Source organism: Myiozetetes cayanensis, unplaced genomic scaffold, assembly GCF_022539395.1.
Source record: "Myiozetetes cayanensis isolate MyiCay16 unplaced genomic scaffold, myiCay2020 scf3, whole genome shotgun sequence".
NCBI lineage: Eukaryota > Metazoa > Chordata > Aves > Passeriformes > Tyrannidae > Myiozetetes > Myiozetetes cayanensis.
This window is the reverse complement of record NW_026087521.1, coordinates 61,255,209-61,274,030: the sequence shown is the minus strand read 5'-3', so window position 1 is coordinate 61,274,030 and position 18,822 is coordinate 61,255,209. Positions and strand designations below refer to the sequence as shown.

Sequence of the window (18,822 nt, the reverse complement as noted above, 5' to 3'; positions counted from 1 at the left end):
CCATACCAAAGGAAGCTGTCCTGTTTTACTTTACATTGATCTACAGTCTTAGGAAACTGTCTTGTGTTTATCTTCTATGGCTGGCAATGAGTCTCTCCCACCCTTTGGGGACACAGCAGCAATCACAGCACACAATCTTGAAAAAAAAATCTGGATTTTGATCACCTTCTAAAAATCTCTACAGAGGTAGAGACACTAGGATATAGCACATTAAGGACAGCTTTGCACACACTAATTCAGCACAATTTACTACATCCAAACAAAGTTCTCTAGAGCTATGGATAATCCAGGATATTCCAGCCACAACTCTGAACACAGCCATCTTCAAATTAACGTGCCCTTCCTTAGGTTACATCTACCCTGTGACTGCTGCTAAGGCAGAAGTCATACTAATTGCCCAGGGATTTCAGCACTTTTTTACCAGCCTTCTGTAGACTATGCTGATTTCTGTTTTGCTGCATTTTAGACAGTTTTAGGTTAACCAGGATATGTCACTACAGCAGATAGTTTAAACGTAACTGAATAATATGCAAAGTAAGTATTTAATGCTGTGCTACACAGCACAGCAAAGACTGTCAATTTATATTGCACAGATTGATTTTCCAAAGAGAAAAATCCTGGGATGATGTATTAACTCACTCCAAGGAGTGAAAAACGTTATGCTAATTCCACACAGAACTTTTCCCCAAAGACATTAAGGATCATGAACACAAAAATACCAAAGCACATGGATTGCCATGTGAAGGTTGAACATGTGGCTAACTGAAGAAGCACAGTCTCACTGGCAAGCCCAGGGAAGTTTCCACCTCTATGAACTTGTGGAAGCAAATCTATAGCACTGTAGTCAACAGAAAGCAAATAGCAGAACCTAACAACAATAAATAAAAAGCAATTCCACTACATGGAAGCCAGGCTGAAACTGAGTGAAGGGTTTGAAGGAATCCCGTGGTAAACAGCAGCACAGCAAAGGCTGGAAGCTTCTGTGTGAGTAGGAAACACATCCTCAGTTTAAGGAATCTGAAGTTTGCCACTTTTCTGTGTTTTTCTGTATAGGAGAATGGTACAGGAAGGAACACAAATTCCTTTCTTGCATTTTATGGATTTGGGGAAAAAAATCAATTATGTCAGAAAAAAAGTATATATTTTTCAATTTATGAATCTAATGTTCAAGTCTAATTAACTGCTCTAATGCACTAATCTATGTATTATTGTATCACACTTGCATTTAAGATCACAGCTAAACAATGCAACTGGAAAGGAAATTTAAAATGAGAAAAGCACAGCACTAGCTTAAACAAATATTAACACAAATATTTGCTTGGGTCTTAAAATTCCAAGCAAGCATTAATGTAACCAAATCTACAAGAATTTGATTTTCTCCCGAGCCACCTTAAATAAAATACTGTCTAGAAGTAGGTGCTTGAGAAAATAATATAACAGTCAGAGAGATGCCAAGACAGACCTTTGTCTGGAATACTTGATTATAACAAAAGGCATAATGTGAAATTGGTATTTATCTATTAAACAATAAAAAGGGATAAAAATCCAGACAAAAGGATCTTAAAGTCAGCATTTGCACCAAATTTATATATAATCGCTTCCATCAGTATTTCTCATTTCATTAAATGAAAAGGTGACTTACATGGAGAAATGCTCAATGTATATTTTGCATAAAGGTTAATTATCCTTTCTGTGTCCCCAATTCTCTTGAAAGTCATCAAATTTTGACTACTTTGCAACCTTAAATGAGAGCAACAAATGAAACAAAAACAAAGTCACCATCCCTGGAGGAATTTAAAAGACAGGTAGATGTGGTGCTTAGAGACATGCTTTAGTGGTGGGCTTGGCAGTGCTGGGTTAATGGTTGGGCTCGATGATCTTAAAAGTCTTTTCCAACCTAAACAATTCTATGATTTTAAAAGATTCAGGAGATTTTTCCTCTATAATGTTAGAAAAAGATCTCTGTCTCAAAGTCTTTGGGTATTATTTTCTATTCATCATTTCCTTCCCTATTCATTCTTCCCATCTGGAGACAAAAAAACCAACAAGCACCAAGCTTGGCACAGCTGAACACAACCAAGAAAAAATTCCATTTTGTTACACCTCTTAGAATGTACATTACTGAACACCAAGGAATTACATCTCAAATTACCTTCTCCCATGGAGGGAGTGTGACTCAGTACAAATCTGCATATTTTTAAAGGAAGAGGCTATGTAATCTGTTTAAATACTTGGGGAAAAGAAGTAACTTTAGGGAGATGCATAATTTCTAAAAACTACTGCAAACATATTTATCGACAAGGACACAGTGCAGAGTCAACTTTAGCTGTGCAAAATGCCTTCTCCAACCAAAGGAGCAGAATCAGACAAAAGGCTAGAAAATATAGATCTCTTGAAAAACAATGGTAAGTCTATGCTTCAGGCTGACGCTGACTTAAAAAGCTCTTAAAACGTCTGTATCAGTAAAAGAAACTAAAATGCAAGTTTTTAGCACAGAACTTCACTTAACAGGAACCAAATACACACATTACTTTGTACATGTCCGTGTATACAAACACTAAAACCCAAACGGAGTTTGGCAGACCTTTACAGAAAAGAGCTTTGGGGAAAATATTCAAGAGAAGTTCAGCCGAAGAAAACGTAAACTGCTTAGAAAAACCTGTGGGAAGCAATGAGGCTCCAGCACCTTCACCTCCAAACCATACCTTGGATTGCTGCCTTGATCTTCAATCTCCTGGTTTATCAAACTTCTCATTAGGGAACACAGAAGAGACAAAAACATTCATTGAAAGCCAACTTTTCAGCACGTGTTACAGACCAGTCAGAATTCTGACATTTCTACAGTGCTCAGAAAACATCTATAGGTAAGTGGTTCATGAGAAATTCCATTTTACCTTTTCTATTTACAGGGACCTGTACCAAGTAACTTTATGTGTCAGAATTTGTGCTGTGAAATAATTCCATTGCTCAACAAATGTAAGAAAATATTTCAGATCTATTTCAGTAACAGAATGCTCAGCAAAAAAAAAAAAGGTATATTTTACAATTTCTTTTGCATGTTTAGGAGGTACTTGATAGGACAGGGTTCAATATGATAAATCTGTTGTAAATATAATTTCTATTCTCACAAGGAAATGTAATCTAAATAACACAGCTAAAATGTTAAAGCAGAACCAGAATGGTGGTCTGATGGAAGTGAAGATGACAAGTATCATTCAATACTTGGTGGGAATTCCTGTACAGTAACTAACAGGTGAGACTCTTGGAGGCTGAATTCTGCATTCAACCCTCTGCTGGCCTTGTATTTACAGCAGGGAAACAGGAGCTGATGAAAAAGGAGCGAACTGTGAAGGTTCTAACTGAGTTACTAACCTATTTATTACTTATTTTTCCTTAATAAATCGATACAAATTTTGAAGTTAGCATATGTGATAGAGAAATTCAGGAGTCTTGTTATTGCCATATTTTACACGTAATATGTGCTGAAATAATTTATACAGAGAGTGGGAGAAAGGAATTAGTATAAGAAAATGCATTTAAACAATACATAATATTCAATCTTTTATTTTTTTCCTCAAAAAGCAAAGCAGAAAGACCTGCCCTGTGCAGGATAAAAAGACACAGTGTATGAACACTGATACAGCTATTTACAGGTCTACATACACTTACCCTCATTTAAATGTCCCACTGAGAACCATAACTTCAAAAAAGGCTGATGGAAGGTGTCAAGATCAGAATGCCAACTCAAAAATTGCAGTTTAAGCAGCTACTTAAGAAGGAAGGAATGGACAGGTAATGGTCATTTTTTGTGTTTATTTACCATATCATTTTAGGGTAGGGAGTTAGATGTTAGCTGATACTGTAGAAAGAGTGCATTTAAGCAGGAGTTGATATTCATGAGAGAACAGAGGTGCACTACTATCAGCAGAAATACTATTTGAATTTCTAAAACCTTCTGCTTTTCAAATTTGAAGGAAATAAAATTAGATAGAGAAATGTATGTTGTGGTTAGGCAAAACACCACCTCACTCACAGAAACAGTAGCCTATTGTAAAGGATGCAATAACAATTTAAAAATAAAATATAAAAATATTTTTAGTGACAACACTAAGGAATTCCTGCCTCTACTTCTCAGTCCTGCCCCCACATTTCAGTGCTTCCTCAGATGTCCCTCAAGTTCTGCATGGGGATCCATGAACCAGGTCAATGAATTGATCCACGTGCAAAAATTCCTTTAAAAAATAAGAAAGCTGTTTCATGAATTAGGTCACTGCTCCATTTCAGCAACAGAGCCCCAGAAAGACCTAGGCTGGGAAAACTGAAGGGATGTGCACTGAAGTATGGAGATGAAAGTGAGCAAAGAGAGGGGGGGGGTTTAAGTATCTGAAGTGAGAACACATTAGTTAACTATGCCCTCCAAAGAGGAAGGCTCAAAATGCAATTAGTCGTGCTCTGGACAAGAACCTGTTGCTCATTATTGATTGACAGTGAATCACAGAACCTGAACTTCTGTTTCCCTTTATTTCATATAAAGGGCCTCATTCTTCCATGAGGACTGAAACACTTTTCCAGCATTGTCCTAGGGAATGGTGCTCATTATGAATAAATCCATACAAAGAACACCATCCTGCTTTCTGCTGCAGGAGAAGGGATGATAAGATGCACCAGGACAGCAAACGAATGACTGTGAGCAAGAGAGGGCTTCTTGTCACAAACGACCTACACCAGTTTTTCCAAGGGAAGTAAAACGAACACTGTATTTTTGAGCATGAAAAAAACCCTTATATTTAATTCTTTCTTCCCCCTTGAGGAACATAACGATAGCTTTTCTAAAACAAACTCAGATTTGGTTAATGCAGAAATAATTCCTGAATCTACATTTGGTTTTGCCATTTCTAACAAAAAGAAACTTATGACGGAAGTGTTTATCCAAGTAATCCTAACTTCAGCCTTATGGGGAGTACTTAAAAGAAGTCTCCATAGACCTTCTGATCTTCCACCTAGAGGGATCAGCCACAGTGGAACATAACCCCACAGTTTTAAGGAGGTCACAATAACATTTACATACAAGATTCAGCAGGTGCACCAACAAAACCGAAGGTGAGTATTATCAGAAAGAAAGAACTTGAAGAACTTTCAAGTCTTTACATCGATGCAAGACTGCCTCATCTGCTTTCTGCATGGCAGAGATGTTTATTACATAGATCAGTAAGGAAAACAAAACTATGCCCAATTCAATGGGTGCACTGCTCCCAGCAGGAAATTTTATTTTTGTGAAAGATGAAAGAAAGAACAGGTCTAAAATCCTGAAATAAACAGAAAGCTTCAGTCAGCTGGAGGCATCTTGCATACATAGACTGTGTATTAACACAGTGAACGCACTGTCACAGTTAATACACACTGACAGGATATTTTTAAACACCGGATTAAAGAGAGCAAGATTTTAATCTATAACAGATATCTGAGAACCATGAAATCCAGGGTGGCTTCGTGGACGCTGTAATTCAAATCTGAGGCCTATAAAACAGCACGACACTCGAACGCCAGGAGATAACAGAGGGCAGGATCACACAACACACGGCTACAGTAACAACATGAAATACTGGGGCAGAGGAACACACAAATGAGATGTCCTCATACCTTGAACCACCTAAAGCCAAAATGGTTGATCTCATGCACTGATTCATTAAACAGCTTCAGACAGGCAGTGAAGTGGCAGAATGGTAGAAAACAAGATAAACGAAAGAGAGGAAAGAAAAAGCATGCAATTAAAAGCAAATTATGATCAGTTTGAACAACATTAACATTTTAAAAATCACACAGTATTAGTCACACTTGGTCTGAGAACATTTGTGAAAGTCAAAGGATTTACCATTGATAGTGTATAGAACACAGATTATTGCATTTTAAAACTCATCCAAGGGTGTCTTTCATGATTCTACAAAGAACTTCTACAGAACATAATAAAACAGAGAGGGCATACTTCAACAGTAACTGAAGGAACATGAACTGAAAAACATTTGAAGGGATGTCTCCTCCTCACCTTGAAAAAACAGCTACTTGCCAACACTCTATTATCTGACTGCGTTTAACTGATGCCAAAAAAAAATCCTACTGGACAAAATGGGGCACATCAGGTCAGGTCTCCCAGTGCTGACTGGAACAACACACACCAGTTCCTTTCCCTTTGTGCTGACTGCTTTCATATTTTAAAAACTATAACTTGTCAGAGCTGGCAGTTTAGTTCTTCTGTTGGTGCAAGACACTGCTGTCAATCAGTGACTGCACAGATGTTGACTTTTCCCTTTTCCCACACTGCTGCTTTCAATCCATCTTTCTTTCCCCTCCACATTTCTGTGTGCACCACTACATCCAAATTAATTTCCTCTTCATGGTACTGTTGCCTACCATATTCCACCAATCTTTACCCACAAATTTTATTTGTCTTGGCTCTCTTCCTCTCCTCTCAATCTCTCCCACTGACCCTTATGGCTCACTGACCTTCGGGCTGTGCATTTGCCTGCCTTGTCTCATCCTTCAGACTGCACACCCAATTCCAACTCTCTATTCACCAGCTTCTAGGTGCTAAAGGATATAAAAATGACCACTTTGTCTTGTGAGTGATAAATTAAAACACTGACATCCTAGGCATCAAATCACAAACTACTTTGATTGCTTTTGTGCCTTATCATAGAACCTAATCCATTGTCAGATACTCGTTATCCTTTCAAGGAGCTCTAATCTTTGATGTGGTATTCACCACCCAGTTGACATTTCTATTTCATGCCATTTTTTAAAGGCTACAAGAAATCTGGAAGAAAGGCATTCTTGAAAGCGAATTTCATAACACTGTCTGGGATCTTAAGATACAGCAACCAGAATTATCCTCAATATGTCTACCAGCAAACAGCTGAGCTTGACTCTAGCCTGAAGAGAAACAGCTGTTTTTTTCCTGAAAACTTAGATTATTACTAAGATATTTATATCTTCTTTTTCATTGAAGTCTCTGATATAAAAATACATGTTAGAAAAAAACCTCTTAAAATGTTTTAAAGTGCACTTAGACAGAACTGTTGTTAAGTAAATAACAAAGAGGAGGAGATCCCTCCATCGAAATACAAATGACAAAATGCTCCTGTTTGCTAATTGCTGTCAAGTAAGGAACAATGAAAAACACTGAAGAGGCTCATAAAAAGCACAGTATAGAGTGACAGGTTCAGCTTCTGTCTGAAAGCTTCAAAAAGCTTTATCAAAATGTCATGGATTTATTCACTACTTATGCTATTCTCAAGGATTACTTACGTGAGTTAAAATCAGGCATCTACGTGATTCTTCAGGATCCGTGGCACAGAATCAATTGATGTATGAAAGTTTATATTTGTGGTTTCAACACGTGAGTGTGTATTTTCTGTGTGTATGCTTGGTTCAAGCCAAGGGAATTGTCTCTTTATCCTGTTTTTTGCAAGTGGAACCAGACTCTGGTCCATAAACACAACCACAGTAATAAAAATCATTATCTTTAAGTAATTCAATGAACAATACAGTGAACCCATGTATGCTTACACATAGGAAGAAAGCTCTGACAGGCAAGACAGATCAGAAGAGTAACTACTTAAAACAATATTTTAAAGCTCAGCATACCCTATATTTAATTTTAATTTCGAGAAAATCTTACCTATGAAATACAATTTATCACGAAGGTTTTGCAGACTTTATGAGTTCTGTTACTTAGCGTTGGAACAGAGATACAGGATCATCAAAGAAAACCAGCTGTGTTTGGCAGTAAAGCAGGGAAAATAGTACTTCACTGTCTGGTTACCTTCCTAAGAGAACTAGCAGTGACTTTACAAGATTGCAGACCTGTTTCTCAGCATTGATCCTGGCTGACTCCTCTTGTGCTAGCACCATTTCCCGCTCTGCAGTTATCTGAACACTTTCTCTGAGTGCCTCTTCCAATTCTTCAATCCGATCATCCTTTTTACGCAGATTGTCCTGGAAAATGACGGGAGACGAGGTGAAGACGACTTGTTTGGAACTACAGCCTTTTTAATCAACCAAGTTTTACGCCAACCAAAATGCGTTTCTCCCTCCCGAGGTGCAACTGCAGGCAAATCATCTTCACACAAAGGACAGAAAGATGAAGGGATGCAAGAGTAAGAGGAAGATTGCAGCAAAGAGAAGGAGACAGGTAGCGAAGCAGGACCTCAGAGCAAGACTGCTGGACAAAAGCACAGTCCTGTGAGATTACACAGCATAGATAAGCAAGGATTGTTGGTAAATAAGGATTAGTAAGCAGTTCTGAAGAAGCACAGAAACCAGAACTGGCAGGAAGGTAGCAGGCATTCAGCATTGCCCATTTGCTCTCACATTCATCGTCAGCAGGCGTGGTAAGAAAGGAAACACAGCACTGCAGCTTGGAATTCATCATTTCCAGGTAAAGGGAGAGAAAAGCAAACATTAACCCAACAGAGTTTTCCATTGATCAGATTAAGTCTTTGAGGAAGTGTTACATCTCTAGGAAACATGAAGGATTCATCTGGGATGTCTGAATCTCAGACATTCAAGTATCAAGACTCCCTAAAAAGTTATTCTTTGATTAAGAGCATCTTTACAGTTGCAAATTCAGATGTCCACACATGTTCAAAGAACACTGAAGAAAACAGTATAACATAAAAAACTATATACAAAATAATAGTATTGTTATTTGTAAAGGAGACTCTCCTTACTTTAGTCTTGCTAGGAAAATAAATGTGCATCTCTTGCTTCTGTAGAAGCAGGTTGGACAGAAGATTGGAAAGCAGGCTGTTCTTACAGTAAAAATTAATGTCTTGGACCACGGCTGCTTAACAAATCCACCAGAAGTGAACAGCTTTATGGAAGATTTCTGCATTTCTTGTCTTGCAGATTGGTTTAGATCATAGGGATTCAGATGAGTTATTAAAGCATACTGAAGTTAATACATGGCTTTTTAGCCATCTCAGCAACAGTGGAAGAATCACAAATGCTATCCTTTGTTTGCATTTTGCTTTTTGTCACATTTACCCCTTTGGCCTTTGGTCTTTGTATTTAGGACTGAAATTTTCCACCGTTTCTCTGAAAGTGTTTCGTATCATATAAAGAATAAGGGAAAAGAAGACTGACATGGGAAAAATTGGCCTTGCAACCTTCATAATGGAAGATTAGTCATGTGAGTTTAAAGAAGGAACATTCCTTGATTCCTGCCTTCTACAACCTGGGATACATCCCCAAGGATAGTTGTTGCATGAATGCCATTTCTGAGACGTCACTTTCAATGAGAGTGTTCAAGCAGAGATGCAAAGCTTTGTATCAGAGCAGTGCAGGACATCTGGCCCCACCGCCCTTGTGAAGAGCAAGGCTAGTGTTCAACCACTAGCACAGGCAACAGCAGTTGTTAGGCTTTGCAGGCAGAGGAGCATTCTGCTGATGGTTATTTTCCAGAGTGGATTCACCGGGCAAGTAATTGCTGATTTCATAAAGAAACAAACGGAGAGATCTACGTTTCAAAAACAGGTGTTGCACAACACGTTTTCGTAATTTCTGAATCTTTCAGAAACACTGATAACATCTTCAAAACTACTCTGTGGTTATGATTAGCCTAAATGAAGTCTCATCGAAAAGATGAATAACAAGCTAACAAAAAACTCAGCACAGAATACTAACTGTGCCAGACATGACAGATATTTACTTGCCTATCTGCATTACACAGTAAGAATGAACTTTACTCCTCGATATATTATTCATGGATAGCCATGTGAATGTGTAGCTCTCCGTGTCAAATAACAGAAGTGGGAATAGAAACTCCTTTAAAATAAGAATGCAGAATAAAACATTCTAACACATAGGTATGTCCACCCTTCATTCCAGGCAAACAATTCAGCGCTGAATTCAATACTGTGTTAACTGTGACACCATATAGTGCTCTATTCAGACAGGTGAACTCTTGAAGGACAGGAGGAAGAGCAATTGGTAACACCAAAAATCCAGTGCCACGTTACCTGCATTTGAAAAACCTATATTCATATATAATTGTTTTTCCTAAAATAATACACCAACTTTTACGTATAAGAAAGAGGGTTGCAAATTAAAAAGTGCAGTGTTGACTTAGAATGAACTGTCTAGAAATCGTAATCTTTTAACTTGAGTCTAACACTAATAACCCATCCAGCATGGAAAGACCAGTTAGAACATTTCCTTTTCTTTCTCAGGCAAGCCTAGTTAAAAGATGTGCAATTTCACTCTTCTAACATTGTGACAATCTGTGTAACCACCTTGCAAACCCACACAAATGCCTGGCAGGAGCAGCAGATTGTTGCTTAGCCAGATAACACCTCCACTAGTGCAGAACAGTCTCAATAGATTTTTAAAGAATTATTTTGTTTCTAGCTCTCTGATTCATGACTAATTGACTATCATTTGAATTACCTTTTTTTTTTTTTTAAATACAAGCTGCTGCTTCATACTAATAGATAAAAAGTAAATAAAAGTGAACCCACATTTGCCTTTTAAAATACCAGCACATTTTTCCAATTGTTTGGGTCTGAAACATGTCAGACTCATGCTGACCATCAACCTGTGCTGCTGCTGCTGCTTTCCTCTTTCTAGTTACATGAAGTGCTCTGTCTTTATTGTGATGTGTTAAACTTTGAAAAAAACCTTCTGTTAATTATATCTACAGTTAAAATGTTTCTCCTGCAGTGACTGATCCTCTGAAGCAAACACACATCTGATCATTGCACTGAGGGTTAAATTATCTTCTTGTATTTTGAGAGAACTGCAGAATGATAAAAAGCTATGAACTCATTTAATGAAGCTTATACAGATGATTACCCAGAAAGAAAAAAAAATACTACTTACCTGTACGGTAACTGAGTTCTTTAAGAGGTATTACCTACCCAAACATCTCCATGGCCCTCCCTCCCTTTCTTCCTGCATCCCAAATGCACAGCAGAGATGGAATTAAACTGGGATAGAGGAGATACCTCTGCCTTTATGCTCACTGGTGGCAGCACACAGAAAATGAAAACCCATTCGACACTGTGGGAGTGCCAAGAGTTCAGGCACAACAAAAAGTTTTGCTACCTAAACTATGATCCAGTTGCTGATTCGTATGCAAAACTCATTCCACACGTGCCTGTCTGAAAGCCTGAAAGGAAAAGGAGGTGAGACTGACACACATTTATGGGTTTGTCCTTTCCCTTCAGGAAGGAAGTGGTGGGATGTCCAAGTGATGCATGTTAAAACGATGTATCACTTTAATTTATCCTGCATTCATGTGATGTGTAATCTGCCATGTACTTTTATGAAAGTGCATGAAATAGGATACACGCTTTCACCAAGGCATTTAGGTTCAATTAAATCTGAGGTATCCAGGCAAACTTCATAACTGTGTCTTGAACTCTACTCACAAAGACCTTTATGGCCTATTTTCACTCTTGGAATTAAAGTGAATTCCTCCAGTCAGCTCTTAGGAAATATTAGTTAACAGTTTGAGAAGGCAATGAAATGCTTCTTCTAACTGTTAAAAATATTCTAGCACTGTAACATCTAGGTAGGGAAATATTCTTGTCATATAACCTTGTAAATAATACAATAGCGTGTCTTACCTGTGCACTTTCATAGACCAGATGGGAAGAACAAAACACAGGAAGTGTTGCTTTTTCTTATAATGTATTTCCTCAAAAAGCCATGACTTAGTTGAAGAACCTAATGATAATGATCTCAGTCCATGCTGGACTGAATAAAAGTCTCCCTAAAAATAAAAAATCTCTTTTGTGAACTGATCTTCCACCGGGTAAGTGGAACCTGGGAACTCAGGACTGTCAGCTGCCTCAAGTACTACTTAAAGCTTCCTCATGGATACAAAAAATCATTTTGGTAATGAGACAACAAATTCTTCACCAATATTTGGAGGCAGCCCATCTACAAACGTTAGGATTTTTTCCCAGTAAAAAATACAAGGGCCCGATTAACTGCAACTCTAAAATGCACGCTGGTTAGTCAATATGAAAACCTGAAATCTTCAATTGTACCACAAAATAAACACAGATACTAAACCTTCTGAAAATAAAATATAATAACAGAGAGGTAAACTAGCATGTAAAGAGCTTCTACTAAAGATATTGCTGGGCATGAACAAAGAGTTGAGTTAGAATAACTAGAAATGCTAGTGCTGGTTTCATGTAGCTGTCTTGATGCTCTCAAGTGGTAAAGGAACTGATGTATTTAGGGTTACCTGTGATGGGGAAATCTCTGTCTGTCTAGAAGAGAGGTATATCCAAGCAAGAAACAAGTTCCTGTTTCTCACAGAGAGAGCTGAAGAGGGCTTTTTCATAAGTACAGCAATAACATATGTAATCATCACGAGTTCCTGAATGAAAGGAACATTCTGAGAGCAACCAGGCACAAACTGCCGAGCAGGAGCTCCTTGATCAACATTTCCTCCTCTTTAGAGATCAGACCTGAGATATGCAATGATTATGTCATTAGGACAACATATGTCATCGTCTGGAGAATTGTATCTGCCACATGGATTGGAATTCAAGCCTGACAAGTTGCATAACACAGAAAAATAACTACAGGAGACAAAAGGAGAAAGGCTGAAGGAGAAGAATTTAACTCCACTAGGAGCTGAGAGGGAATTGCAACTGGAGCTGGTCACACCTGCATTGAATGCATTGAATTGAATGCATTGAATGCTGCATTGAAAACATGAAGAACAGTAGAAAGTGATGAGTACATTCTTCTTAGAGCACCACAACAGAAGAAAAGAATAGTGTGTGTACTTGTGGATCATGTTGCAGAAAGAACAAAAAATACAGTTATAGCAAAAGAAAAAATGGATAAAAATTATTTCTAGACATGATAACTCTTATTTAGCCAGTCCATTAAAATTAGCATGGTGAAAAGAAGCCAAGAGTTTATATGAATTGGCCAGTGAATTTTTCTTTTGAAATAGAAAGGTAGAAAATGGAGTGGTGTTTCAACCATATTGTCCCTTGAGTATCATTGCTGCAGTGTAGGAGAATACTCAAGAGTGATGCAGGACTATAAATAATGCTGCTGACAAAAATATGTGCTTCTGTACACAGGAAGGATGCACACTAAAATATGTTTACATGGGTGGGGGAAACCCACTCAAACCCATGAAAACTGGAAAAGAAATATATCAACTCTAATGATAGACAGTAATAGACAATACCCAGATAGATATACATTACTATTAATGGGTCTAATTTATATAAAAGGGAAGTGAAATGGGAGGACAAAAAAAATCTTAAGGAAAACTTAATGAAAAGAAAGGTTTAATTTTTCACAGTCTATTTTTTAAACCCATATAAAAGTATTAACAAAACTTATGCATATTGCTATTTTTGCCTGAAAATCGCTACAAATCTATGTAATGTTTCTAAACATTATACAGTATATGTACACAAAAATGTGTGAACAACTCCAGCCCTTCAGACTTTTTTCTCTCCAGGTATTTTACATGTTATCACTCAGATGTGTTACTTTTAGAAAGTGTTTCCAGGCCATACAACACTTTTGTTCAAGTGAAATACATAGGATAATGATAAGAAAGGACCCTAATCAACACTAGTTAAAGGAGAATAGAGGAAGGAGGAAGAAGGACAGCTACAGACACGATGACACAGGTCCAGAAAGGGAGAGGCAGAAATGGTTCTTCCTCTGAGAAATCAGCACTGTCCTTTCCTGATGGCTGCCATGACTCTGACACTGCTTTCCTGTTACTGAGCTTGGCGCTCCCAGCACAGCAATCAGCTACAAACCCCGGGTTTGTAGAGGCACTTTTCATTAGCAGCAGCCCAGACAGACCAAAGCATCTTGCCAATACCAACAACCAGCTTTGCCATTTAGCAGCTGCACAGGGTGCCAACAGTTTGGACACTTGGCTCCGGCTGCCGCCAATTACCACATTTGTAGTTTTCAAAACCTAGAGGGACAACGTTTCTATCAAACCACAGTGGGTCACTGCACGGACTACTGAAATGGGACCCAGAGCTGATAATACAGCTGCGAGAATGATCTGAAGTGAGTAAAAGCAGTAGATATCTGTAATTGTTATGGGGCTTTGTGGGTTTTTTTGTTTATTTGGTTTGTATTTCTTTTTTTGAGGGGTGTGTGTAGTGCTTTCTTGAGAGGTTAATTGGGGAATGCTACTGTAACAAGACTTGTTCTTCACTCATAAATCAATATTATGACTCAAGACTCCTAAATTGATATGGGATTACAGAAAAAAGCAGCACAAGTTCTAACTAACTGCACTATTAATACGAAGTTCAAACCCGTATGTTATTCCCTTGATACAGCCTTATTTGACTGAACTCTCTTTGCAAATGTCAGCCCTGTCACCATCATTGTACTAATATATCACAGTACTCATAAGACCTACCTTTCTTTGCTCATTTTCCATCATTCAGCAAAAAGAGCAGCATGCATGGACAGCTATAAAAGAGCACTTCTCTCGTCTTCCCTCTTTTTCATAGCTGGCAAAAACTGCTAACGATACAACACCACTGAGGAAATGCTTACTCAGCAGTTGATGCCACTGAACCTCTCTCAATTCTGAAGGGAATTCCTGCAGTCACCTCTGGTCTCTGTATGTTCATTTTGGCCTCTGATGCCTCTTTCTTGATGTGCAGCACAGCACAGTAGCTATTGTGTTTGTGCCTCTGAACTGCTTTATTCACAGCAGCCATCCAACGAGATGCTATTGCTCACCACGGCTCATTAAGGCAAAAAAAAAAATCCCCAATACTATTATTTTCACTCCATGCAGATGTTCTATCTCCCCAACTTCAATCTACACCTCATTAAAAAAATTTCACATCAGAATTTAATTACTAGTGTTTCTCATACCATCCAGGAACACCCCAACTCTCCCACAATCCTTCTTGAAGCCACATATATCAAGGAAAAGATCTGCCTTGGTACAACATGGATTCAGCTACTAACCAGATACACACATATTAATTTAGGGGAATGTTTGGTTTAAAATATTAAAAACTGTTCCCAATCCCTGTATGGGCCATGAACTGTGGGTCCCTTCCAACTCAGAATATTCTGTGAAATTCTGTGAAATATATTTACTACGAAATGCATAGATCAGCTGTACCACAGTATCTAAGGATACACTTGAAGACAGGAAATAAACATTCTTATGATCTGGATACAATAACAGGAACTTAGAAGAAGTTCATCAAGAAAGGATCAAGAAGAATGGGATGACTTAGATGTGCAGCAGCAGTGAATTCACCTGCACGTATGGAACATGAAACCTATTAGATACAACTGATATGAATACTGAAAAGAAAATGTAAAAATTGGACATTTAAATAGTAACATAATCAGAAAGTGAGTTTAAAAATACTAAAATAAGCTGTTTGAATATATAAAAGTTTCTAATTCATGTATCTACAGTGTTACTCTGACAGTAGCTTTAAATAGGCAACTTAGAATCATAACATTCATAAAAATTACCATTTAAATTAACCAGAGTAAAGCTCAAAAGAATCAAAGTGGAAACTCTTCACATTCTGAAAGATTCTCACTTCTTTGTATGAAATTCCAATTGTTTCTATAAAAGCCTGAACTAGTTCAGAGGAAAGAGAAAAATAGTTATTGTTTTTCTTTAGTCTTAAATATCCCACAATGATCCTCTATTGTTCGCAGCCTGTAAAGCTGGAAAAAGTACTCCCTGGCTCTTGTCTTCACTCCTTTCTTTTCAGTGTTCAAGTGTTTAAATTTATTTAGTATCTGTTTGAACTGAAGCTTGTTTTTGCTACATTGTCTACGTTTTGTCACATCCTTTGCTGTGGTGGATGACCTGATCACTGCACATTATTCCCCAGAGGGAATGCACTGCTGATGTATAGAGTGGCACAACAGCATTTTCTGTTTTGTCATTTGACATCTCTCAATTTTTTTTTTAATAGTTCTGATAACCAATAATAGTTTCATGAAAACATTTATTCTACTTTCAAGATTGCTGTCCTATGGTAATAGAGCTAGATCAGAACCCATCATGGTGTACATGCATTTAAGATTGTTTCTCCTGACATATATAAATATGTACTCATGCTGAATTTCATCTGCTCTTTTATCCATGGGTTCAATTTATGAGATATCTGTGCAGCTCTAGATGTTATCTTTCATTTAAATATCCAGAATAAATCAGTAAATATAAACCAGAAACGTATGGATATTTAGTCTCCTTTACAGAATATATTACATTTGCCATTTTTTAGCTAGATATGTCACCTCAGTACAAAACAGTTATTGTTTCATAGCACTGGGACATAAAAACATATGCACTTCTAATGCAAAAAACATTTAAAGTTTAAGAATACTTAATGGTTCTTTGAAAGGAGGATGAAAAAATACAAGGGGGGAGACTGGCAGGGAGAAGCAAGCTGGGCTCTAGAAGGGCATAGATACCTGATTTTGGGACACTGTATTCCTTTAGCTGTTATTTGCCCTCTTTTCATGCCCTGCTTTGGGAAATGATCCAACCCCAAAGATATCAAAATTCAAGAAGAATTCAAACACAAGCAACAAAACCAACCCGATGTCTTCAAGCGAATTTGTTGATGAATTTTAACTGACTATAGACATCTCCTGGAATGTGAAGATCGTCCTCCCCTAATCCTCAGAAAATAACCGAGTGATACCAACAGAGTTAGTTTTTTCCTACAACCTGTGTTGAGACCTGAGTGTACATCAAACAAAATTCAGGAGCTGAAAGGTGCTGAATTCTAGTACTTTATAACCTTCTATCAGTTCTGAACACGTGACTTGCAGACTAAGCCTCAGTCCCAGCTAATATCTGCACATCACAATTAGAGCAGTTGTTCTGATAGATCATAAGAATGTGTAAATTTTTCAGCAGAGGAAAATTTAATAGGAAAAGTGCTAATTAAAAACAGAATAGGCTTATTTCTATAAGGAAAAAGAAAACAGTTTAAGAATGACACAAATTTGGGCTGCCTAGTAAGCAAGATCAAAGAATAATACTGAATTAGAATGAAATTAATTACATTTATTACTACTTGGAATTAATTAGAGGAATTTTTTTATGCTTAAGCATTTCTTACCACAGGTTTAGAATTAGAAACAAAAATCCATGTGTATTATTTTTAAAAACAAAGTCTAAATTCTGTGTGTCTTTAGGTCCCCATCATCACCCCATCTCCCTTTCCTTTTCTATTGTGCAAAAGAAGAATAAAGCAAAATAGCAATTTTATTAAACAATGAAACTATTAAATGAGCCGTGGCAATTGGGCATTTCCATTCTTGGGGAAAGATGAGTGAGTTAGAAACCACTTTCAACACAGCAAGTAAAAAAAAAAAAGGCTTGTGAAAGAGAGAGAAAAAAATCTAGAAGAAGGAAAAAAAAATGCAAATTTATTGCCATTTCTCAGGCTCATGAAACAAGACACCAAAATGAAAAGAGAGCTGTTCTTCCCCTTGAATGTGCTCCTATTGTTTTGCTTAAATCTGGCCCTCGATGTTTTCTACTCTCAGGAGAGACCTCCTCACAGGAACCACACCACGTTGTCAACAGTTACATTAATCTCTCTGACAGTTTTTAGGAAAGCAGTTTGAACTCGGATACTAATCTTGGAAAAAAAAACAAAACCAACAACCCTATGCAAAACACATCTAGTGGTTAAGGTTGTTGGCACACGTTCAGCTGTCCAGTCCCTGCTGTACTTAGTTTCTGGCATATCATAAAGGGTACCAACCCTGCTCTTTGCCAAAGAGGCAAGAGTACAAATAGCAGGTTTCATCTTCCACCGACACATAATGTTTCTGCAGAAAAGACTGGGTGAAAGTGTGTCTGGGGAATAAAGTTCCTGATGGATCACAGAAAAATGTTAGGATGCAGGGAGTCCTCTTTCCTCCATGAAAAACTCTCAGGCCATATAATGGCTTTCTCTCACTACAAATCTCAATTTGCAGTTAAAGGAAATACTGGGATAACTGGGAGGTTGCCTAACGCTAGTTGTAAATAGTGACTTTCAGGAAATTTTTCCAGCTGTCTGCTCAAAACTGTAGCATGTTTTTACATTATATAAGAAGACAAAGTCAAATGGTTCATCTTTTTTAAAGATGTGAAGGCAGACATCTAACCTGGACATAATAAATGTACGGTAAACTAAACCGGAAAGTGAAAACAGACAGAGCAGATGGCTGAGTGTCTATCCAGGGACATGCTTATCCATTTCAAACATCAGGGCTCTTCAAGCTTATTTTCTGTAAATGTCATGGTAACAAGTAGCCTGTATGGAGCCTTCTCTCCTGGTCAGACACAAGAGAAGATAATTCCTTAACATTTAATATCACAAACATCGATTATGTGCAATGACAGATTCTGTCTCTATAAGAACTGCTGTATCAAATTAAGAACTGGGTCATGTATTTCTTCTGATATTCTATTTTAGATGGAGGAAAAACCTGCATCTTCCTTCTTTGGTAACGCAACCGAACAATTCGTATAGCAAAGAAGAAATCTGTTTCTGAGACAAGTAATTTCTCATTTTCAAAAGGACATTATTTTTGTTGCTGCTTCAACATGTAAATTGCACACATGAGAAAAATTTAAGTTAGTTGTACCTTGTAAACTTTCATCAGAAAAAATGCCTTTAATAAAACTGGAGACAGGAATGTCCCCACAGTTCGCTCGTGGCTCAGAGCTTACATTGTAAGAATGTTAATACATTAAAATCTTACAAATCCAAGAAAATTAAGAAACAGGAGAGGTAAATTTACATTTTTTAAATA

General features: G+C 37.5%; 1 protein-coding gene across 14 annotated transcripts in view; it reads right to left on the bottom strand.

Moving 5' to 3' along the window:
• The window catches only part of ERC1 (ELKS/RAB6-interacting/CAST family member 1), a 290,009-nt gene that overhangs the window by 110,215 nt on the left and 160,972 nt on the right, over positions 1-18,822 (bottom strand). For 11 of the 14 annotated variants that reach the window (XM_050325542.1, XM_050325546.1, XM_050325547.1 and 8 more), the window contains one exon: positions 7,861-7,992. The exons of the other annotated variants lie outside the window; for them this stretch is intronic. In XM_050325542.1, coding sequence (XP_050181499.1) covers positions 7,861-7,992 — 132 coding nt within the window. The remainder of the gene's footprint in view (positions 1-7,860; positions 7,993-18,822) is intronic. 14 annotated transcript variants of the gene reach the window in all.